Raw genomic sequence first — 24,793 nt, 5'->3', positions numbered from 1 at the left:
TATGTATGAAGATCTTGGAGAAGAAAAGCTTTGGGATGACCTAATTGGGGTATAAATATATGTATGAAGGCCTTGAAAAAGAGAAGCTTTGGGGTGACCTAACTGGGGTTTTCCAGCACCTGAAGGGATCCCACAGGAAGGATGGAGAGAGGCTGTTTGGAGGGGCCTGGAGGGACAGGACAAGGGGGAATGGCTTCAAAGTACAAGAGGGGAAGTTTGGGTTGGATATTGGGAAGGAATTGTTCCCTGGGAGGGTGGTGGGACGCTGGCACAGGGAAGCTGTGGCTGCTCCTGGATCCCTGAAGTGTCCAAGGCCAGGTTGGACAGTAGAAATTGTCCCTGCCATGGCTGGGGTAGAAAAAAATGATCTTTGAGGCCCCTTCCAACCCATGGATATAAAATTATAAAGAATCTCATCCCTGTGGAAGAACTCCCATGGGTTTTGGTGCTCTGTGCCTGGGCTGGGTCCCACAAGGTGCTTTGTGCTCCTGGCCTATGGCCAGACAACATTTCTATATGGAGACATTCCTGGTTCTGTTCACCTCACTGATACTTCTTGCCTAAATACCTGACTGGGCTGGGCCCAGCTCCCTCAGGGGTCGGCAGGATAAAACTTTTAAGGGAATAATTGATGGAAATTATGAAGGGCAGCATTTGTAGTTTAATAACAGAGTTGTCTCCTGAGCTGGGGTGGAGCAGAGGTGCAGGGTGGCACTCGAGCTGCTGGACAGGAGAGCTTCCAGTGCTGTCCAAATGGTTTAACAGCTCAGATCCCATGTCCTGGAGGTGCTGGGTGCTGCTGGGGGCTGGGATGAGCTCTGCCAGGTTCCTGGGGCTCGGTGCTGCTCTGGATGTTGCTCAGCAGCTCAGCTGTGTGTGAGTGCCAGAGCTCCAGGCACAGGCTGGGATTGTTGGGTGTCCTGTGCAGGGCCACCAGCTGGGCTTGGATGACCCTTGTGGGTCCTTCCAGCTCAGAATCTTCTGTGACTTTGTGACCTGAGACGTTTTATAAAGCCACAAGAGGCTGGCTGGGAGGAGCTGTTTGCTCTGCAGGTCCATGCAGACAGCAGGGCCATCCCCTCACAGACAAGCAGGGTAACTCTGCCATTAACCCAGCCATGAACTGCACAAATTGGGCACAGCAGGGCCAGAGCCTCTGCTTTCATCTGAGGTATTCATGTGAATTTGTGTGCAACTAAGAATGGCAGGCCCTTGGCTGATTTAAGGCAGAAGTGTTTTCTAGTTCTTTTCCTGAGCCAACTCTGTGGTGAGGCAGATCTGAGATGGTGCAGGTGTCACAGCCCAGCTTGCAGAGCTGGAAGTGATGTCCCCAGTGCCCTGACCCAAGGAGGGCCTGGCAGTGACAAGGGCAGGTGCCCAGGCAGTGGGTGAAACCCTGAAGTGCTCACTTAGCTGTGAGCATCACTGATGATCCGTGGTGCACTGAGCTCTTACTGAAAAATCATGATAATAAAGACCAAGTTATTGAAAGCAGTGCTGTTACCTCCCTCCTGACTTCTGTGCAATTACTGGGCATTCTCTTCTCCTTCCAGCTCAGAGCAGGAGTGGAAACATCTCTTTAAAATCCAGATTCACAGAGATCCAGCAGGGGCAGGTTCCAGTCTGTCATCTCTCTGAATGCACCATGCCTTGCTGAATGCATCAGGCCATGCCTATTGAAGTTTGGGTTGGGGTTTTTTTTTTTCCCCTAAATGACAGTTTATCTGAGCTGGGGGAATGAATGGATAACGTTACTATTTACATAAGCTCATTGTGATCTGTCTCAGTAATGTAATCAAATTAGGGTTAACTGCAGCTGGAGAATGCCAGCTTGTAAACTGTTTTTCAAAATGAATCACATGGTGTTCCTTGACATGTTTAGTATACATTCAGGGGGCTCTGCAAAAATTCTAGCACATCTCTAACTGGTGCAACTGGGGCAGGATCCTGGTGGCACCAATTCCCTGAGCCCAGGGAAGGAAAGGCACTGAAATCCCTCAGGCTGGGCAGAGCAGGCTCAGGGCACAGGCTCTCCTGACGTGGCTGCTGCTGACATGTTGTCCTTCCCCTGGCTAAAATCAACAGATCAGTTGATAGAAAAAGCATGTGGTGTAAATTTTGAGCACATTTAGGAACATCTGTGCTAAGTGCAGGAGTGCAGCCCACTGCACACGTCGAGCTCTATATTTAGTCTCGTGGCATTCGCATGAGATGAAGCCCAGCCTGAGCTAAAATTACCCAATGAGCAGATTTTCAAAGTATCTTCTGTTATTCTTCTTAATAAACATCCCATCTGGGGCTTGTTCTGCCTGGTCCTGCCTCTCCCCTCTGACCAGGAGGTGCTGTGGACATCCCAGTGTTGCATCACCCCCAATTCCCAGTGGAGAGCAGAATCCTGGGATGGGCTCTGCTCCAGGGCACCTGGTGTGGCTGTCTGGTGACACAGGTGCCATCAGACGGTTTTTATTCCACACTGGGAATGCAGCAGGACAGTTCTGAGGTTCCCTCCAGCTCCCAGGAAGGTTTCTGAAGGCTCATTCATGGCTGGGCAAGGGGAAGTTTGGAATTCTGGCTTGTGCTCCTCCACAAACACCCCACCAGTGCCAACTCCATCCCAAGCTGCCAACCTGCTCAGCTGGAGTGGGAAAATGGGACATTCAGGACATTGGGCTGTGGGATGTGTCCAAGCCAACGCAGGTCTGTGGTAGAGCTCAGCCCACAATAACACCTCGTAAAGAAAGGATGAAATATTTAATCTAAACCACTTCCTACTCTCCCACTACTGCTAAAACACCTTTTCACACATGGAATCACAGAACTGTTAAAGTTGGAAAAGGTCTTTAAGATCATCAGGTCAGTGCAGCACCACCATGTTCACCATTAATTGTCCATGTTCTGATAGTTTGATTGTGGAGATGGTTCCATCAAAATTACAATTCTTCATGATATTTGTGGCTTTTTTTCCCCCAGAAATTATATAATAGGTGGGAACTCAAAAAAGATCTCACCAAATAGTAAAACTCTGCCATTTTCAAATCCTCTGAACGAGCAGCAAGATCCTGCAGAGGATTTTCTGCAAAATCGCCATTTTTGAATATGGATGAAATATTTTCACAGAAATTCTGTTCTCTAAGAACTTTGAAACTCAGGATCTGCTATGAATTGAAAAGGAAAAAGAAAAAAAAATGGTTTAAGAGAAGGAACTTGCCCCTTGAGCTCAGCTCTGTCCAAACCAACAAAAGGAAGCTTGTGTTGGCATCTCCATTCCGACTCAGGAATTCCTGACTCTTAAGCCTGTTTATACAGGGCTCCACCACAGCCCAATTTGCACTTCATTGGAGTTTTCTTTCCCCTCCACGTTTATGGTGCTGCTGGACGGGTGGATTACCCACTCTGACTGCACACACTTCTCTGATTGTATCCATGCTTTTTGCATGGAATAATTACAGGAAAGTGTCTTCATTGCAAGGGAGCTGCATCCTGTGGATGCTTTGGAGCAGTTTTGCATTTCTGTTTCTGCTCTGAAAGTTTCATGGCCTAATTCTCCAAAGCTTTTGGGGGTTGCTGACTCCTGGTGAGCTCGCTGGGAGCAGCCAGCATTCCCTGGAAGCTTGGTGACATCCAGGACAGGCAGAGTGGGTGTTTAATCCAGTCATTCACGGGGATGTCAGGGTGTTCCAGGCTAGGAACACAGAATTTTATGGCTCTGGGATTTACCTCTTGATCCTATTTGCTCTCAGCTACTTTGGAAACCGCAGTTTCAACGTCCATTAGAGCTGGTGTAAAGCATGGAATGGTTTGGGGTTCTTCCCATGGAAACACAGCCCCTTGTTAGTGCAGCTGAGCTGGAGATTTGGCAACGGGCTGGAAATTTGTAAATCAGTCGATCTCACCTGGGCATGGCCAAGGCAGCCTGGAACTTCGTGCCAAACCCTCAGCTGCTAAAATGCAATGGAGATTTCCCCTTCCCTTCCCTTCCCTTCCCTTCCCTTCCCTTCCCTTCCCTTCCCTTCCCTTCCCTTCCCTTCCCTTCCCTTCCCTTCCCTTCCCTTCCCTTCCCTTCCCTTCCCTTCCCTTCCCTTCCCTTCCCTTCCCTTCCCTTCCCTTCCCTTCCCTTCCCTTCCCTTCCCTTCCCTTCCCTTCCCTTCCCTTCCCTTCCCTTCCCTTCCCTTCCCTCCCCCATTTTAACCTCCATTTCCTTGCACATCCATCTCCATTCCTTGGAGGTTTTTCCTGCTCTTTGGCAGCCAAATCCCCTCTCTGGGAGCCCTGAGCAGCCTGTCCCACGCTGCCCTTGGGTGTCTGTTTGACCTTGGCCATCCCAGATCCCGCAGAGCTCCGGGAGCCGCTGGAATTCGCGGCCAGGGCGCTCGATCAGCTCCGTTCCCGGTGTGTTTACCCTGGTGGGGTATCCAGGGTGATGCAAAGTTGAGGTACTTGACCTCCCCGAATGCCCACTGACCTGGAGCTAATCTGAGGTGGAGCACAGCAGCGATTTAATGACTTGTTCCACCACACCTCGGCTGGAGGGGGAATTAAAGAGCTGCTGGGATCGCTGGGGGGCCGGAGCATCCTGGGATCTGCCCCTGCTCCAGAGGGGCTCAGTCCTGGGAACCTGAGGGTGCCTGTTCCCTTGGTGCCCGTGTTGGCCACACCTGCCTTGTGGGATAGAAACCTGCCAAACTTAAGGGAATTATTCACAGAAACAACAGAAAACCTTAAAATATAAATATCACTTGTGGTGAAAACTCCCCATCAAACTTCCAAAACATCTGGGTGCAGCTGAGAGTTTTACCCATTATTATCAATAATACAATATTCATTCCTTCTCCTCACAATCATAACAACAGCAATATTAATCTCTATTCTTTTATAACATTCTTGGTTGCAACTCAACTCAATTTTGTTTCTATTCTGTTTTTTTTCCTTAGCAAATACTGACTGATCCCGAGGTGACCTCCCAGGAGGGCAATATAAAAAAGGTAGGACACGACTCAGTCTTCTGGGAATTGTTTTATTCCCTGGCTTGGAAATACACTCAGACACTTTTCCCTCGCTTTTGAACCAAGGTGTTGATGGCAATAACGTCGTAAAAGTTTTCCAGTGTTTGCTGTTGCTTTTTTGGATTAAGTGTTGTGGTTCTGTTGGCGTATTTTTCTGTCTTTTTGTGATTCCAGTCATTATGAAAGAGAAAATAATAGTTTGAGGTGTTCCTTGATTCAGCTACAACACAAACAGCTGCCGGGCCAACGCGAAAAACCTCATTTACCTCTTTTCCAGTAAAAGAAAATGTTGGTCCTTTGTTAAAAGTGCTAAATTTTTGGAGGTCACTTCAGCATGTAAATGTGGCTTATGCAAAGTCCAAGGCAAAAGGAATAGGTCTGTGAAAGGATAAAATTCAACCCCTGTGATGTGTTAGTGGTGCTTTTCATCACATTGTGGGGCTCGAAGTGTAACAGTGACCAGAGAAAATGTGTTCCACACTCAGCCCAGCTGCACAGATGTCTCCACTGGAGCTGGGAGGCAGCTCAGCGTGACACACTTGGTAGCCAGGCTGCTGTTTGGGTTGGGGTTACCCTCAGAAGCACTAAAATGAGGTTTTGTTCCATGTGGATCTGTTGGTTAACAGCTTTGTGATTAAAGCGTTACCAGTCGGGTTTGATTAGAGCCTCTCGGTGGCTGTGGCCTGTGTGTCCTCACTGAAATAAGGAGTTGTGACTCCTTTTGTGTGTTTTAATTGTCTTATAAAGGATGTTCACAGTCCTGTTCATGGAGTTTGTGAGAGTGGGAAATCTCTGCTGCCATTGCTGCTCATCCTTCAGGCCATGCTGCTTCTCCACTCTTCAAACCAAAAGGAATCCCTTGCTTCCCTCTGCCAAACAGTGAAATGCAATCCTTGCCAGGCTCCAGAGTCAGGCTGGGAAAAGGGGTTTAGACACTCTAACCATGTTTAAAAATAAAAAATCAGGTTTTACTTCAGAGGTTCCCAAGAGGAAGCATCCTCTGAGTGTGCCGTGACCTCGCCAGGGACCTGTGGCCACAGGGCTGAACTTTTTACCTTGGGCACCCCCATAACTCATGGGGTCTCTGTCCCTGCCTCTGTGGGATCCTTTTGTCTGGACAGACGTGGTGACAAGGTGGCAGGTTCTCATTATCCCCACGCACTTCCCACAAGGATGGAGGGAATTCTCCATGGCTCAGCTATTTCTTAGTCAGTCTTTAATTATGATATCACAAATGAGCTCTCCATCCCCACCTCCAGGATCTGCATTACCCCAAAGAGAGCAGGAGTTGTGTGAAACAGGGAAACACAAGACTGGCACTTTTATATGTTCAATCCATGGTTTATATTTATATTTAAACTTTGTGCTTTTATTTTTAGGGAGGCTGTTACAAAAACTGCAGGTCTTTGAAAAATGCCATGTCCTTAAATATTTCCCTGTGCAGCAGGTATAAAACTGGACAATTGTGATATTTGACAAGGGGGGAAGGCCTGGCCTTCCACTTGTGTCTTTTAAATGCATTGTAGAGAAGCACTAGTGGGAGTTTATGAGGTGATAAATTTATTGAAGGATGGGCAGTAGGGTTTTACAGCTGGGGTAAAGGAGGTCAGAGCAGTAAGGTAAAGAGTTCAAGTCTAAACTTTATGGCTTGTGAAAAGACTACTGCGAGACAGCTTTTCAGTCAGGAGAAAATGAAAACTAAAGAATGAGAAATCACTCCGGACAATTTTTGTAGGATCTCTCAATTGTTTGGAAGTAGCACTCTGGCATTTGGCTCCAGTGGCACAAAACCCTCTCGGGAGCAGATTTCCTTTTCCAGCCTCTCTAAATCATTCAGTTGTCATATCCCTGAAGACACAATAGTTGAGATTTGACTTCAATTTATTCCTATTCCTTCAGAGATGAGTTGGTGGCGAGAAGGTGACTGAAGGCAAATGTAACTGGAGTGGGTGGCCTGATTTAAACTGGGAGGGGAGGAAATCGGAGCTGCACAGTCCATAATTTCAGTGACTCCTTTGACTGCTGCACCACAGGTTCAGAATTGGGCACTAACAAGGGCTAGAAAGAGCAAAAAAAAAATCTGGAATGCAGAGAAAAATCTGTAAAACCAGGAAAAAGCAGGGAAGGGAAGGTGATGGCAGAGAGAGGTGTAGGGAGATGTGCAGGAAGCAACCTCTGCTTAAAACTGACCCCAGAATTATCTCTGTTCTTAAGCTCCCAGGGAAAAAACACTCTTTAACATAACTTTAATGAGCTGAAAGGCAGGGAAAAGTCTGAAGATGCAGCACAGCAGAGCCTGTTTTGTAGTAGAATAAAACAGGCTCTTTTTTGGCTTGGAGCACAAAGAATAAGTATTTCCCACCATATCCTGTATTTTTCAGTTTGTGTTATTGTTCTTTCTGCACTAACACCATAAAGCTGATTTATTTATTGTTGTCTGACAGGAATAATTCAATGTCATTAAAGGACTCATTTCCAGGATTGTTTTCTATATCTATGCTGCTTCATGGATTGAAATATGGTGCATACCTAATGAGCTTTTCTTGTATCACCTTTGCTTGCTGATATTTAGTTTAACTCAGACAAATACACATGAGCTCCTCATCCTGTTCCTTTAATTTTAAATCATCAGCAGTGGAAGTAATATTAAAACAGGAAAGTCACTTATTTCAGTTATTGTAGTGACCTGAATGTGGACACTCAGACATAAAAATATGAGTAGTACCTGTGGGATTTTGTCCCCTGTTCCCAAATGTCTTTTTCCCTTTCATGTCCCTGCACTATGTTTATTTTGCTTAGAGAGCAGCTCAATGTCCTCTCCCATGAATTTTCCAAGCTTCTCCACTGCATTTAATAAATTGAAGAAACACCTTGTTGTCATTGTCACCGTCCCCGTTGTCATTTTGCTTTAACTTTGAGCTGAAAGATTTCCACTTCCTCCAGCAGGAAGCAAGGCCTGTGCCCATTACACACCACCTTTTTTTTTTTTTTTTTTTTTTTTTCCCAAATAGATGCATTTCTCTCCCTTCCAAGGGTCACTTTGGAAGAGGGCTCCAGAATGCTGGGGAAGGATTCTCTGTGTGTGCAGAGCTCCCAGCCAACCTCCCTGGGCCAGGCTGTTTTTCTGACCGTGGTGACAAGGGACCTCAGGGACTTCTCTCTTCAGTAGACTCTCTATTTAGTTTCTGTTTACTTAGAGGGAATAGCCTGAGGGGCTACTGGAGAGAAAACATCTGTGGGAGATAATCTATAGAGTTATCTATCTATCACTCTTGTCGACCCTGTCTCCCCTGAGAGCAAGCTGAGAGACTTGTAATAAAAAGGCATCGCTGAAGAGGCTTTAGGGACAAATAAAGAGACATGTTAAGGGCCAGCTGAAAAAGGATAGAAGACATTATTAAAGCTCAATAGCCGTCTTATCAAAATCCAATAGGATAGGCATTTGGCAAAAGGCTTTAAATTTATTCTTTGACTTTCTGGAGAGCTTGAATTTATCCATTAACAAGAATGTGCTGCACAGGGAGCGGGAGATGCTATCGGCTTCAAAAGGGTTGGATTCAATTTGGTATTGTGCAAAACACAACAAAAACTGAAGACAAAACCACTTTTCCCCCCTCGTCTGCCTGGCCTCATTCTTACACTGCCAAACATTAGAAGCTGTAAATATAATGCTGATGAGGCTGTGGAGTAAAAGCAATTTAAGCAGTATGATTATTCTGTGCTCGCAAATCACACAGATTTATTTTTCAAAATAAAGTGAATTTCAGAAAACTGGGTGCGATTGGAAATTTTGGCCTTTTGAAAAAGCATCAAGTAGCAAACAAGAAAGCCAGGTAGGAGGAAAGCTTGCAGCTCTAAAGCAAAAGCAAAACCCCAACGAGTGTTTTGCTGCTGCAGATGCGAAGCGGGATGGGGCCATAAATCTCCCCGGGTTTATTATTATATCCAAAACGCTACAGGTCACAGGAACCATCTGATACTTCAGCAGCACATTGTTCGCGCGGGGATGATTGATTGATAATTATGATAATTTGCAAAATGATTATTTGGGTATTATGGCCGCGGCCTGTCCCGCCGGGTCGCTGTGAAGACATTTTCTATATCACGGGGCCGTCAGGAATGGCCTCTGGCAAGGAGGGATTGGAGAGGTCTGGCCGGGCTCTCCCGGCGGGATCCGCGGGGCTGATGAATGATGACCCAGAGGAGTAAGAAATCAGACTTCAATAAGCAGTCAGGAAGGTAGTTAGGGACGAGCAAGGGAACTGTGCACTGTCTTTTGTGCAGCAATTACCGGGCAGGCCGAGCCCCGCAGGCCTGAGCGGGGCCTGGCAGCACCGGGAGAGAGAAAATTGCAGATTTGAGCCCGGCCTGCTGCAATTCTGCCTTTGCACAAACTGTGCGTGCATTTCTGAAAATTGCAGATTTGAGCCAGCCTGCTGCAATCCTGCCTTTGCACAAACTGTGCATGTATTTCTGAAAATTGCAGATTTCAGCCCGGCCTGCTGCAATTCTGCCTTTGCACAAACTGCGCATGAATTTCTGAAAATTGCAGATTTGAGCCCAGCCTGCTGCAATTCTGCCTTTGCACAAACTGTGCGTGCATTTCTGAAAATTGCAGATTTGAACCTGACCTGATCCAGTTCTGCCTTTGCACAAACTGTGCGTGAATTTCTGAAAATTGCGGATTTGAACCCACAAACTGCACATGCATTTCTGCATTTCTGCATTTCTGCAAATTACAGATTTGAGCCCGGCCTGCTCCAATTCTGCCTTTGCACAAACTGTGAGTGCATTTCTGAAAACTGCGGGTTTGAACCCGACCTGATCCAGTTCTGCCATTGCACAAACTGTGAATGCATTTCTGCACTTGGCAAATTGCAGATTTGAACCCACGAACTGCATGGGCATTTCTGCTTTTAGCAAATTGCGGATTTAAACCTGGCCTGCTCTGAAGTTCTCCCTTTGCAGCACAAACTGCACATTTCTGCATTTAGAAAACTGTAGATTTGAATCTGGCCTACTCTGAGGCTCTGCCTTTGCAGCACAAACTGCACTTGAATTTCTGCACCAAGCAAATTGCAGATTTGAACCTAGCCTGCTGCAATTCTACCTTTGCATGCATTTCTGCACTTGGCAAATTGCAGACTTGAACCCACAAACTGTGCATGCATTTCTGCATGTAGCAAATTGAAGATTTGAACTTGGCCAGCTTTGAGGGGCTGCCTTTACTGCACAAACTGCACTTGAATTTCTGCACTTAGCAAATTGCAGATTTGAACCTGGCCTGCTACAATTCTGCCTTTGCACAAACTGTGCACACATTTCTGCATTTGGCAAATTGCAGATTTGAACCCACAAACTGCACATGCATTTCTTCAAATTGCAGATTTGAACCTGACCTGCTCCAAGGTTCTGCCTTTGCAGCACAAACTGCACATGCATTTCTGCAAATTGCAGATTTGAACCCACAAACTGCATGTGCAATTCCGCACTGAGCAAATTGCAGATTTGAACCTGGCCTCTACAATTCTGTCTTTGCACAAACTGTGCACGCACTTCTGCACTTGGCAAATTGCAGATTTGAACCCACAAACTGCATGTGCATTTCTGCACTGAGCAAATTGCAGATTTGAACCCACAAACTGCATGTGCATTTCTGCACTGAGCAAATTGCAGATTTGAACCCACAAACTGCATGTGCATTTCTGCACTGAGCCAACTGCAGATTTGAACTTGGCTTGGTCTGAGGTGCCACCTCTGCTGCACAAACCGCACTTGAATTTCTGCACTTAGCAAATTGCAGATTTGAACCCAGCCTGCTCCAAGGTGTTCCCCTTGCTGCACAAACTGCGCAGGCATTTCTCCTCTTAGCAGGGGTAGATTATCCTCAGCTCGTGGAAGGGCTTCTAAAACTCTCAGTGAATATTTAAGCCCACAGGTTTTGGTGAGTTTTCTTTTGCTGTGTATGGAAGAATCACTCCCCTCCAGTTTGTGCACAATCCTCATCCTGGCTGAGAATTTACACAGAGCTGGGGGTTAAAGATGCTCCACAACCCCGCGGGCTGGGGGAACAATCCCAGATTTGGGATCTAAAGCCCCGTTTCTCCAGGGCTGCTGCTGCACAGTTGCTGTTTCAGAAAGAGCTTTAATTTGCTTGTTTTATAGGTTGTATCTTTATGAAATAAAGGTATATTTAGCGGCCACAAACACAGGCAGCTTTGAGTTGATTTTTATAATCTTTTCCTGAATAGACTTGCGTCATTCCAATAAGCCCTGGACAAAAGAGTGGACAGTTGTCTGAGAGTCTTTTTTATAACATTTCTCTCTTTCTATTGTTAGAGAGCTGCTAATAAAAGAACCAGGAGTCCATTAATTCAGTGAATGAACATATAGTAAAGTCAGTTCCCTCTTGAGAACAATAATGTTGCGGTCAGCTTAGGTTTCCATGGAAACTAAGTACTTCTAAGAAGTTTGCATCCCTGATTTTGCTGAAATGAAGCATGTAAAGTAAAAAAAAGGTGTAAGGCTGGCATGGAAAAGTCGGCAAAGAAAGTGATGGTTAAATTATTTTGCAGGAATAACATTGTATGTTGAATTTCTGTGATACAGATGTTTGGGCTGGGTTGTTTAGTGAGTGTGGGTATGAGAAATGGCTCCACGAAGAGATCTCGGGGGGATTTTGAGCCCATAAATCAGGCCAAGTTAAGAGGACTTGCAGTGGTTCAGTTTGCTCTCTCCATATCTGCAGAGTGCTGAGGCAGCCCCAGGCACACGCACGGCACAGGGTGGAACCGTGGCTGCCCCAGGGCTGTGAAGGGTTAATTCCAATTTCCAATTTCTGTAGGGCAAACAATGTGGATTTCTGGTACAGCATGAGCACCTCACTCAGTTCTAAATAAGATGTTTTTGTGAGCTAAGTTGGTTCTCCTCCTCCTCCTCCTCCTCCCTCTGGTGCAAACCCAGAGCTGTGATGTCGAGCGGTTCCCCAGCACTGATTTATAACCTGTGTCTGATTTCCCTGCATTGCTGGGGCTGAGGAGGTGTCCAAAATGTGCTGCTGAGCTGCTCACACACATGGCTCAGGTGACACACGCTGCAGTGAGCAGTGTCCCCTCAGATAAAAGTGTCCCTGAACTCCAGGTAGGTTTAGGAGAGGTCACCTTGTTGTGATGCATCTCAAGCACAGACACACAGGGCTGGGTTTGGGTTAGAAACTGCATTTCTGTGGAGGTGAGAAGGCAGGTGGCTGCTCCCTGAGCAAAATAAATGATTTAAAAACCTTCCCTGTGAGGGTGGGGAGGTCCTGGCACAGGGTGCCCCATCCCTGGAAGTGTCCAAATTCAGCTTGGACAGGGCTTGGAGCAGCCTGGGACAGTGGGAGGTGTCCCTGCCATGGCAGAGGGTGGGATGGGATGAGCTTTAAAGTCCAACCCAAACAAATCCATGATTCTGTGACCAGGGTACAAAGGAGCCTCATTAAGACATTTTGGGTGAGTAACCAGTTATGCTAATATCACATGCAAATTCAAGATTCATCAACTTTTTTATAGTTTCCCAAATAATGTGAAGCCCTTTGCTTGGTGTTTGTGGGGATGCTCACAAGTACACATTTAACAGCTTTAACACAAATTAACAGTTTCAAAAAAAGGGTTTGAACACAAATTGACTGTTTTAAACACTTCTCTCCCAATCCTCCTTTTCTCTGTGTGTCTATAAAATTCATTTCAGTGCTCCCCTGTTAAAAGCCACACACATTATCACACATGAAATGCCAATACTCCCCGTGCTGTTTGTCTGCTCCCATCCGATGTGTTTTTAATTGTTCTCATCAGGAGCACAGGCTCCTTTTCCCTGCGAACCCAAGTGAGGGGCTGGCATTTCCACCCCGCCAGTGAAACAATATTCTGGATGATTAGGAGGCATTACAGCCCCGGCTCAGTTCGAAAATGCCAGAATGCCCCAGAGATCCCCATGAATCTGCTGCCAGCCGGCCCCTGTCAGAGCTGAAGGCAGCACTGTCTGGAGCCCAAAATCAACTTCAGGAAGGTCATGTGAAAGAAAATCCTCAGTCATCAGGAAGCCCTTGGCCCCGTGGCCTTTCTGACATTTTCTGACAAACCTTAAATCACCAGAGTAGACAAAACATCACAAATTTTGGAATGATAGCCTGTGGGATTTGGGGGCTGTGTGGTAACTGGGAAGGTAACGCGCACACAGCCCCCTCCCCTCCCTCTGCTCTGCAATTCCTGCTCGGATGCTGAGCTGAGTGTGCCACCAGGGTTTGGCTGGAATCAGGTCCTGGAATTCAGAACCACCTCTGGGCTGGGCTGGGAGCTGGTACAGCAGCAGAGGAGGGACCTGTCCTGCAGCAAATCCAGGATTTTACATGGAACAGGGAATATTCTCAGTGTGGGAGGACAGGGTTTGATTGCGTGGTTCCACACCTCAGAGATGGTTCCATGGATGTCACCTGGGGTGTGCAGGGCTGGGCTGGGTTAATCCCACTGGAAGGAGAATTTGGAGCAGGTAGGAGCCTCGTGGAGCTGCCTGGATAAACAGGAAAACCTGGGGAGGGAGGAAAGGGGAGTGTGGGGCTGAGGAACCACCAGAGTGATTTGAAACTGGCTCCAACCCCAAAGGTGCTGAAAGTCAGAACACAGAGAACTGGGTGCCAGTTAACAATAATTAAATAGAAATATACATAACAAAGCAAAATTGCTTTTTGGGGTTTTTTTTTATTTTGTTCTAGAAATAAATCAAGGTTCTGTAGAGCAGTAAATGTGGGACTGTTGTCCCACAGGCATTGCAGGACCATAATATGTTTTGATACATTTTGATTTTAGATTCTGCAAGATATCCATGAGAGGATAAAACACATGTTCTGAGAAAAAACAAAAAAAAAAAGAAAAAAAAAAACAAAAGAAAAAAAACCAAAAAAAACCCCCTACCAAATATATTTTTCACAGGCTAGTTTGGGGAGAAAAATAAAGAAAAGTAATCACCAGAAGTCAGCTCCTCTGTGATGTTCAGTTGTCCCTTCCCACTGGAAATTTCAGCAACACTCTGTAAACATGTATATAAATATATATAGAAATATAGATATAATAATAATAGTAGCAGCAGGAGGAGTTCAATTTAAGTGCTTAAATCCTTTCTTGGCTAACCCAAGCGATTCATTTTTTTTATTACTTTTTTCCCCTCCTTATTTTAGACTGTAACACAGAATATAGACCAGAAATACCAAAAGCTGTGGAATAGATTAAAAACTAATTTATAATAAACTTCAGAGGAAGTTTTCCTCCTGCTTAATGTGACCTTATAAGTAACTGAAATTAAGAAATCTTCTGTCATCTGGAGGCATTCCCTCTCCTAATCTTCTGGAGTTTAGCTGATTATTTTAGGGATTTGTTGCCATGAATTCTGGCCTTGGGGAGGGGAGGTGAATTTGCTACCCAGCATTTTTCCAGCTCATTAATAACTGCTGCAGAGATAGTTCTGCACTGCTGCTGTCAGGACATCTTAGCCCCTGCTTGGTGCAATAATTTCTTCTGGAACAGCTCCTAAAGGAGCTGCTTCTCTGAGTTTCCACTGGAATTTCAGTCTTAAAATTCAGCATGCCCCAGAATGTTGGTTCTTCCTCGCAGAAAGTCTGGGAAAACTCAGGGAATTTGTATCAGTGCTGCTGCCTCAAGGCAGTTTTTAGGACAGTGTTAAAGTCTTCTTTCCTAAAATACTCAATTTTAAAATTACTTAAGAGGAGTTTTCATTTTTTTTTCCAATTACTTATATTTATATGTAAAACCAGGAAAGTCTTGACTTTCATTGTTCATCTCTTCCCTTGATACCTGGTTCAGTTTTTTCCCCTCTTTCTGTAGTGCTGCCCAGAAATAAACTGGATTTTTCTCCTGGTTATCTTGGCAAATCCAAGCAGTCTCTTGTTCAGCTCCTGCTGCCATGAAATAGAGATTAATCCCTTTCCTTGTCACAGGAATCTTAAAAAAAAAAGGTGAATCCTGGAAAACTTCTGGGTTTGCCATGGAAATCCATCCACAGGAAAACACCCTGAGCTCTGCCTGGGTTTGGGATGCCCCCAACACTGGGTGTCACTTTTTCCTTAAATTCCTGCTGGGAGCAGAGGATTCCTGGAGGGTTATTCCTCTGCAATGCCAAACAGGAAGGATGTGCAATTTTTCCTAAGGAGGTTGTGCTGTCCCTGAGTAAGATCCTTCCTCTCAGGCTTTGTGTCTGCTGGTGACTGGAGCATGTCCTGTGAGCTCCAGCAGCAATTTATTCCTGGCAGTTTGCATTTGCCAGTGCTTTTGCCAATAAAAACTCCGGGTTGGAAGAGTGTCCCACCCTCCATTCCAGCTCTGCTGCTCTCCATATGCTCCTCTGCTCTGATGGCCTTTCCTGCAGAGCCCAGAGCATCCCCTGCTAAAATCTGGGCACTCCTGGAATAGGAAATGTGGGATTTAAATCACACTCATTTTTCCAAGGCATTGCTCTGTCAGAGATGTTCAAGCATCCAGCAAATCCCATCCTCATCCAGAACTGGGTTGGCTTTAGGCAAAACACTTTATGTCCAGCCTAATGATCCATTTTGCTATTGAAAGTATTTAATTCCAAGGAAAAAAGTTATAATGGTCAGTTGTGAAGATTTTAATTATTATTATCCTGATAGCACAGTTTTGTCAGAGTAATGAAGTCAGAAAAATGAGATTTATTCTTTAATCTTGGTGTTTATCCACGTTACTGCTGGGCCCAGAGCAAGGCTTTAACCATTTGCAACATGAATATTTGTGTTCTGGTGATTTCAAAGTGTTAGAGAGCAAAATAGCCATGAAAGCAGAATATTCTGGGAAGATTTTAAATGGTCTTTTTTGCTCCATGATAGGAAGGTTGGCAAACAAGCAGCTGATGGATGTCAGGGTTTGCAGCCGTGTTTGGTTTGGAAACTTGCTCTGAAGTCTGGATGCATCTCTGAAATCCATCAGAACCCCTTTGGTCTGAAAAACATCCCTGAAAACCTTGCTCATTGCTTTTTTTAAATTTTTTTTTTCTTCTTTCATAGATTTCTTCTAAATCCTCAGACTAACTGGGCTGGAAACACCCAAGGAATAGATTTTCTTGTTGCATTTTCTCTGTTCTGTTTGTAGTGCCAGGGAAAGCCTGGAAGTGTTGGAAGCTTCTGCATATAAATGATGATAAAAGAAACTAAAGGAGTTTTGTCTTTTCTCTGAAAGTTCAGAAATCCTTTAGAGCTGGACAAGGCTTTGAGTGTGTTTTGCTTCTTGCAGAGAGTAGAGTTCAAGAAAAAGGAGTTTTTAAAAAATATATCTGCATGGATTGGGTCTCCACAAAGCACAACCACAAACTGATTGGTGTAATGAGCAGATTTTAGGCTTTAAAGAGGGAGAGGAGATTTCCAGCTGCATTTCTCAGCTCTGTGGTTAAATGAATATTTATTGTCAGTCAGAAAACCTGCTGGACTCTCTTTGGGTCGGACAGAAACTCTGCTGATCTCACTGCCCTCCTGTACCTCTGCTTTTCCCTTTTTGTGCTCTTTTTCTGTGATGCTGGAAGATGTCAAGGTGAATTATAAAGCCATGTGCTTGATGCCTCTCTCTCTGTATTTACACTGCCAGGATTTACCTCTGTAGTAGCCCCATTTCCCCCCAGGTTGTTTTCACTCCCATGAAATAGCTCACCTGTGATTTCTGTGCTTCCACGGGGCTGCCCCCTTTCATGCTAATGTAGCACATCAAATATTTGTTTGATTTTCTTTTAAATATCAATGAATAACCACTTCTGACAAGGAAAGGAAAGGAAAGGAAAGGAAAGGAAAGGAAAGGAAAGGAAAGGAAAGGAAAGGAAAGGAAAGGAAAGGAAAGGAAAGGAAAGGAAAGGAAAGGAAAGGAAAGGAAAGGAAAGGAAAGGAAAGGAAAGGAAAGGAAAGGAAAGGAAAGGAAAGGAAAGGAAAGGAAAGGAAAGGAAAGGAAAGGAAAGGAAAGGAAAGGAAAGGAAAGGAAAGGAAAGGAAAGGAAAGGAAAGGAAAGGAAAGGAAAGGAAAGGAAAGGAAAGGAAAGGAAAGGAAAGGAAAGGAAAGGAAAGGAAAGGAAAGGAAAGGAAAGGAAAGGAAAGGAAAGGAAAGGAAAGGAAAGGAAAGGAAAGGAAAGGAAAGGAAAGGAAAGGAAAAGAGAAAAAGGAGGAGGAGGAGAAGAAGAAGAAGAAGAAGAAGAAGAAGGAGAAGAAGAAGGAGGAGGAGAAGAAAAGGAAGAAGAAGAACAAGAAGGAGAAGAAAAGGAAGAAGAAGAACAAGAAGAAGAAGAAGAAGAAAATGAAGAAGAAGAAGAAAATGAAGAAGAAGAAGAAGAAGAAGAAGAAGAAGAAGATGAAGAAGAAGAAGAAGATGAAGAAGAAGAAGAAGAAGATGAAGAAGAAGAAGAAGAAGAAGAAGAAGGAGAAGAAGAAGAAGAAAATGAAGAAGAAGGAGGAGGAGAAAATGAAGACGAAGGAGGAGGAGAACAAGAAGAAGAAGAAGAAGAAGGAGAAGAAGAAGAAACCATCTCAGTTCATAGGTCTGCTATTGTAAAACTGCAAAGCCAGTGTGGTGGCAGAGGGAAACCCTCCTTCAGATGCACAGAAATCCTTTAAATAAATTCGATCTGATTTTTTGCGTGTACAGGAAAATTCCTCTAAGATAAGCAGATGTCATACTGTAAAAGAAGCAGCTGGAATTCACATTCTGCAGTAAGGGTCGCTCATCTGTGTCAGAACGGGACCAGGAGGAACCAGCCCTGTAAGAAAGGTTTGGGTTGGATGTGAGAAAAACGAGCCCCTGGAATATCTGAGTAGCTGAGCAGGGCTCTCTGGGGACGAGATAAAATCCCTGCCCCTGCCGGCTCTCACACAAATACCTGCCGGGCCGCCTGGAGCTCCACAATCCCGCATGAGAATGAGGGGAGCGGGGATGGCTGGCCCAGCCTTTCCTGGGGCTCTGCTTTATCTTGTTCATCGCTGGGGAAGGCGCAGGGGGAGGCAGGAGCCCGATGTCCTTTCATCCCGCACGTGCGGCCCCAGCGCTCCGACAAAACGCGAGCTGGGGGCACGGAGAGCTTTTCTTCTCCTTTTAGGCTCTTTTCTGCCTCCCTTTAGTGGTGCCTGGGAAGTGTCGTGCTCTTTGTGTTCGGTTTTCCTTATCAGCCGAATATTTTTCTCCGTTTTCAAGTGGATTTGGTGCTCAGGAGTGCTGGCAGGTGGAGAGCAAGGTGATCTGAGGGGCTGAAAGTCCTGAAATCCCACCTGGCTGGGTGATCCAGCATGGAAACCAGTTAATCCAGGTTCTAAAATGCGTGGTTATGCACATCTGGATAACAGGAAAGCAGAGGAAAAGAAAGGGAGAAAGGGGGAAAGAGAAAGAGAGAAAGAGAGAGAGAGAGAGAGAGAGAAAGAGAGAAAAAGAGAAAGAAAGAAAGAAAGGAAAGAAGGAAAGAAAGAAAGAAAGAAAGAAAGAAAGAAAGAAAGAAAGAAAGAAAGAAAGAAAGAAAGAAAGAAAGAAAGAAAGAAGAGAGAGAAAAAGAAAGAAAGAAAAGAGAGAGAGAGAAAGATGAGAAAGAGAAAGAAAGAAAGAGAAAGAGAAAGAAAGAAAGAGAGAAAGAGAAAAAGAAAGAAAGAAAGAAAGAAAGAAAGAAAGAAAGAAAGAAAGAAAGAAAGAAAGAAAGAAAGAAAGAAAAAGAGAAAGAGAAAGAGGAGAGAAAGAAAGAAAAAGAAAAACAAAGGAAAAGAAAAACAAAAAGTTCTAATAGTTGCAACTGTAAACCAGAGGAGTTCTGAATTAATATATTAAGCTACAACAAGGATGATGGAATATGGAACAACAGCTACGAGTGAATGCTGGAATGCTCAGTGCTTTTATTAAGAAGATTTAAGGTGTCAAAGCATTTTTGTGTCCCAGCATGGCAGTTCTTTGTCCTTGCGGCTGACATTGCTGAGTTTCTATGTATCGTTGCTCTGGGTGGAAACATCCTTTAACTGCCAGACAGCACTTACCGATAAGCCGCCAATTAATAATGTTGATTTGAAAAGCCCGAGAATAGGTGAGAAAGCAAAGTCCTTTGGTAAGTCATATTTGCACAGCATTAAGAGTCCCCTTTTACCTGCCCAGCAAACACAGCGCCGGCAGCTCCGTGCCATTGAGAAGCGGAGAGGCTCTAATGATATGTGCAGCTGATAATCGCCACTCCTCGCTGCTCAGCACCCACTTATCGTGCCTTTTGTACAGACATACCTTTGCAACCGGCAGCTCCCGGCAGATGTGGGTCTGCTTCCTAAATACCTAGAGGAGAGGATTTTTTTGTTGTTGTTTGTGGGTTTTTTTCCTGCTGTTTTATCAGAGAGGTAAATGTCGGGGAGGAATCAGCGTTTCCTTCAAAGCTGGTGGGGCTGGAATTGAAGGTTTTTGCTGGGTCTGGGAGTGCAAACACCCCTCAGTGTTTGCTCAGCTGATGCCACAGCCGTCCCTCAGCGGCGGCAGGGCAAGGCCAGCGCTGGCTCTGGGGGAACAAAAAGCGATTAAAGCCCGTGGCAATCGCGACAGCAACGCACGGAGGGAATCGCAGATGATTCCACGTTGGTGGAGGTGCTTTGTGGGGATGGAAAAGTCTCAGGGTGCACGCAGGGTTCACGAAATCCCCTAAACTCTCGTTTATCAAAAGAACAAACTGCAGAAAAGTTAAAAAACCTGACCCAGGCAGGCTGGGCACGGAAGGTGTGAGCTGGGGACACATCTTGAGCACAGAACGCGCTCCACCATCTCTATCTTTGTATGTTCCTGTGCTCTCAAAAAGGCATAGAAATGGAATTAATTAGAAGTAGATGAAGCTGTTTGATTAAAGGGCTTATTTGTTGCCCGGCCGTATGTGGAGGTATAGAAATGCAATTAGTTAGAGAGTGCCATTAGCAGTGTCAGGGACCAGAAGTAATAGAGCTTAACCCTCCCGGGAGCTGCTGGGGCTGGGATCCCGTGCTGCAGGGCCGGGGTTACACCACAACAAATGTTTTTTTTCCCTCTTAACTCTTTCCGTGGAGAGCTGCCCAGCGAGAGGCAGCCTGCTCCAACACACACATTGCCCTCCCTGCAATCAGCAGCCTGCAAAACGAGAACTTCCACAAAGACCCGCTTTTAAAATATGCAAAATACATCAATTTGTCAGCTCGCAGAAATCCCTGGAGAGCGTGGCTGCTGCTGAGAGGGTGATGCTGCTGCAGCATCTGTTGGGGCAGCGGTGACCTGCAGGGTTTGGGGGTGAGAGGGGTGATGAACACAGGGGGTTGGACAGGAATGGTGATAAACACACGGGATTGGGGGTGAGAGGGGTGATGAACACAGGGGGTTGGACAGGAATGGTGATAAACACACGGGATTGAACAGGAGTGATGATAAACACACGGGGTTTGGACAGGAATGGTGATAGACACACGGGATTGAACAGAAATTATGATAAACACACGGGATTGAACAGGAGTGATGATAAACACACAGGATTGAACAGGAATCGTGATAAACACACAGGATTGAACAGGAGTGATGATAAACACATGGGATTGAACAGGAATGATGATAAACACACGGGATTGAACAGGAATGATGATAAACACACGGGAATGAACAGGAATTATGATAAACACACAGGATTGAACAGGAATGACGATAAACACACGGGATTGAACAGGAATGGTGATAAACACACGGGATTGAACAGGAGTGATGATAAACACACGGGATTGAACAGGAGTGATGATAAACACACGGGATTGAACAGGAATTATGATAAACACACGGGATTGAACAGGAATTATGATAAACACACAGGATTGAACAGGAATTATGATAAACACACGGGATTGAACAGGAATGGTGACAAACACACGGGATTGAACAGGAATATGATAAACACCCAGGATTGAACAGGAATATGATAAACACCCAGGATTGAACAGGATCCTGTCCCCATGACACATTCGGGAGCTGCACGGGGCTGCTGCAGCTCCACTTTATCAGGTGCTGCCCAAGTTCACTTCCATGGCATCAGGATTGATCTGCCTGCTGGCCAGGGTGCACTTTGGACAGCTCTGGGATGTCTTTCGATGGGTTTTGTGTGGTCTTGCTGCTGTTACTCCTCGAGATCTGGGTGTGAGGAGGGAAATGTTGGCTCAGCCCTGACTTGTGAGGTTTCAGTCTTCCTGCCCAGCACTTGTGCTGCTCTTTCCTGGAAGCTGTGTTGACTGAAGTGCTGGAGTGTGAGTACACTTTCTGGGGAGAAACATCCACCTATGGGATGCCCTTGGGTGAGAAAATGCTCCCCAGCATCAGCCAAGGTTGGGGCAAACCCACCCTAAACGTGTCTGATGTGTCTGTCCTTTCCCTTGAGAAAGTGCTGCTCTCCAGATGAAAAGAAATGCACTTCATATTTCAGCTGATAATGAGAAGTTAATAAAATCGGGATTTTGTGCAATGCAGGACCTCTGACATCTTAATCTTTATTAAAGAGACTTAAACTACCAGGAACTGCTGGTGCTGACTGGCACAGCCAGACTCGAGAAACACCAGGAGAGACTGGTCAAATGAACTGTTAAACAACTCTTCCTAATCCATCAGGAAGAAACAATAAGTGCTGGAAACATCTATTTACCATGCATCAATCACGCTTACCTAAGCAATTTCTAAGTAATTATACTTCTGTTATATAGTTCCTGAGATGACTGGTCTGAATGAGACACTGGCTTTATTAAAACAAACAAAAAAAAATATCACTTTACTTGACATATCAAATGTTGTTTCACATTCTGTCACAGTAGTAATTTTTCTGGACATGGTTTCTGCTAATTGTTGTGTTAAAATCCTATCTGGAATTCAAATAGCTGTTTTTCCCTTTTCAAAAGTTGATAAAGTGAAGGGTTTAAAATTTTTTAAGTGGTAGAGATTTTGTCTGTTGAGTTCTGCAAAGTCAGTAAAAAAGATATTGGGACCAGCTTGCCGAGATGTGACCCATGGGAAGGGAATATTTGGGAAAGGGAGAATAAAACCGATCTTTGCTGCAGTGAAAGCTGAGTGCTTTTTTCCTTATTTAATTCTATTTCTGCCTGCTCTTATCCTGCAGGAGCAGGCAGAGACAGGAGGCTCTGGTGGTCTCCAGGACACACCAAGCTGTGAACAACCATCTCCTTCCTATTCTGAAGATTTTGCTTATATTTTTCCTGACCAATAGAACATTCCAGGCTAATGGATCAATTAATGGAGGGCAGTTTGTCTCTGCATTTTATACAGCCATGCAAATGCAGCGCCTTGCCTCTCGTTGACCTTTGATGTTTGAACATCACGGAGTTATAAAAACAAATATAAATATATGTGTGTTTTACAGACCCATCATTGTGTGGGGCTTTGAAATGTCGTTTTCTAATCCACTCAGAGGAAGGGGAGGGATGGAGTCTTTGTCAGTATCCAAGCAATTAGGATAATTAAAAAAGAAAGCTTATTGGGTAAACATGCTCTTAGATTGTGACCTCTTAATTAATGGACTACAGGGAGAAATTACAGCGGTGGCAAGATAATTAACACATGCATTTAAAAAGAACTGTTAGACAAGGGTATTATAGGATAGTAAGACACAGATTTGAATCACCGAAGGACTCTGGAGGTGAACAAACACGGTGGAACAAGACAAGATTTGCATGTGTGAGTGCCCCAGCACACAAGAGGGACAGATTAGGATAACTTTGTTATCACACCCAGGCGGCTCCTTCAGTGCCACATTCCCCCAGCCAAGGGCTTTCAGTCCAGGCTGGGTTTTGTGGAGTGTCCCAGGAGCAGAATTCCACCACAGGATGTGTTGCCATTCCTGATAATTCGGAATTTTGCTCCCTTTGACACCCGTGGGGGAGCTGTTTGTCTGGTTTGGGGCACTCCTGGTTTTGTGGCTCTCAGTAATCTCAGTCACTGTTTTGGAAATTGGATCAGTCATTAACAAATTTAAAAAATAAATTTAGAAACCAGATTGCTTCCCTGCTCAGAGCAGAGTTTGGGTCGTGTGTGCTGTTGGGTTACAAAGCCAATCATCACCCCCAGTGTGGAGAGAGCTCCAAACAAGCCAGAATACCCAAAGCAGACATTTTTTAATTGATTTGCCTCTTTCTGTCACCAAAACTGTCTCATCTTGGCAGGTACAAAGCAGAGCAGGCTGTGAGGGGGGGTTTGTACACGAGCATCCAAACCAATGTGAGTGATGGTTATCAATAATGTTATCAATAATTCAATATTCTCACTTGGGTTTAGGTGCCTGGCAGGTGAGGGGCTGAGCAGAGCAGACATCTTTGATACCCCAGCACCACCTTTGAGTTTTTTCCCATTTCTGAAAGAGAGGGGCACGACTAAAGCTCTGTGATGCCCAGACCCACCTCTGCAGCAGGGATTTTGTCCCTGCAGAGCGACTGTCCCTGGGCTGGCTGTCAGGATTTCCTGCTCAGTGCAGGGAAGCAAAGCTCAGAGCATCAGAGTCTCTGATGGGCTGCTCAGTGTCTTGGGAAGGGTAGAAACACCCAACAGGGACATCCATGCTCATGGAATTGCCTGTAGATCAGGTTAAACCTTGCCCAAAATGAGGAGGAACTTTGAATGGGGTGCTTTGTTTGGGTAAAAAAGATCTCAGGGTCCACACAGAGCCAGGGTTCCAGGCTCTGGAATCACAAAATCCCCTAAACTCTGATTTATTGAAAGAACAAGCTGCAGAAGGGTGGAAAACCGAAATGATTTGTGTTTAAGGGATCAAACCTCACGCTCCAAACGTGCACACAAGCCAAAGCTGCATGATTAGGTACAGTTTGAGGAACATGTGATTTGCATAAGTCCCCACTCCCCACAGCATCCCGGGGAACAAAGAAATGCTCTGCCAAGCCAACATTTCAGGGATCCCACCGAGCACTTACCCAAATCCCACCCACTTCTTGGTGAGTCTCAGCACTGCTGCTTTTGTCTGAATATAAATGTCCCTGTTCAGTGCAGTGTTCATCCTACCTGGGACATTAGGAGATGCATGAGGACTGAAAAAATATTAGAAAAAAATAAAAAAAGCAGCATTATGAATGTTTGATTAGTGACCTGGGCCCCAAATTTTTAACTAATTGAGCACATTAAATGGTATGTCTATGAAAGACTAATACAAGACACTTTTCAAAGCTTCTTTAATAAAAATTCTATTTGGGATTTGACCATAATGGCTATCCTTGCTTGCCAAAACATGACTTCTTAGCAGGTGACTTTCATCAAGTACATCTGAAATAGTACCTAAATGAATTAGCAATAAAATGGACTTAGGCCGAGCAGTAGGAGCCTCCATTAATCTTGGGTTAATCACTAAAGAGATGCCATTCACTTTTCTTAAGAAGTCACATTTTTCTCCCCTTGCTGGCGACCAGATTTCATAAAGTAACATATTTCTAATGAAAGGGCTCTGCTTGAATTAAAACCCTGAAGGTTTATGCAGATTTTAGTTTTGATTACTGCTGGCATGGGCTCTTAGCAGACTCCGGAAGGTAGGGCCGCAGTGAAAGAGTCCCAGCATGCAGTTCATAATATTCTTTGAAATAAAATAGTGCACTTGTACTTAGTGGCTTTAATCAGCTCTGACTTTTGATAGTCAAACAATAGCTAATTACAGTAACACCTGCCTTCTAAGTCATGTCATGTAGGTTATTGCCAACAAGAGACCTTGTATCTTAGCTGCGTGATTATTATA

General features: G+C 44.9%; 1 protein-coding gene across 2 annotated transcripts in view; it reads left to right on the top strand.

Moving 5' to 3' along the window:
- PRDM16 (PR/SET domain 16) overlaps positions 1-24,793 on the top strand; it is a 308,495-nt gene that overhangs the window by 150,863 nt on the left and 132,839 nt on the right. For both annotated transcript variants that reach the window (XM_033079706.1, XM_033079708.2), the window contains exon 3: positions 4,932-4,982. In XM_033079706.1, the coding sequence (XP_032935597.1) occupies positions 4,932-4,982 (51 nt within the window). The remainder of the gene's footprint in view (positions 1-4,931; positions 4,983-24,793) is intronic.

Source organism: Catharus ustulatus, chromosome 24 (genome assembly GCF_009819885.2).
Source record: "Catharus ustulatus isolate bCatUst1 chromosome 24, bCatUst1.pri.v2, whole genome shotgun sequence".
Classification (NCBI taxonomy): domain Eukaryota; kingdom Metazoa; phylum Chordata; class Aves; order Passeriformes; family Turdidae; genus Catharus; species Catharus ustulatus.
Note: the sequence above shows the minus strand (reverse complement) of the source record. Positions and strands in the feature narration are given on the sequence as shown.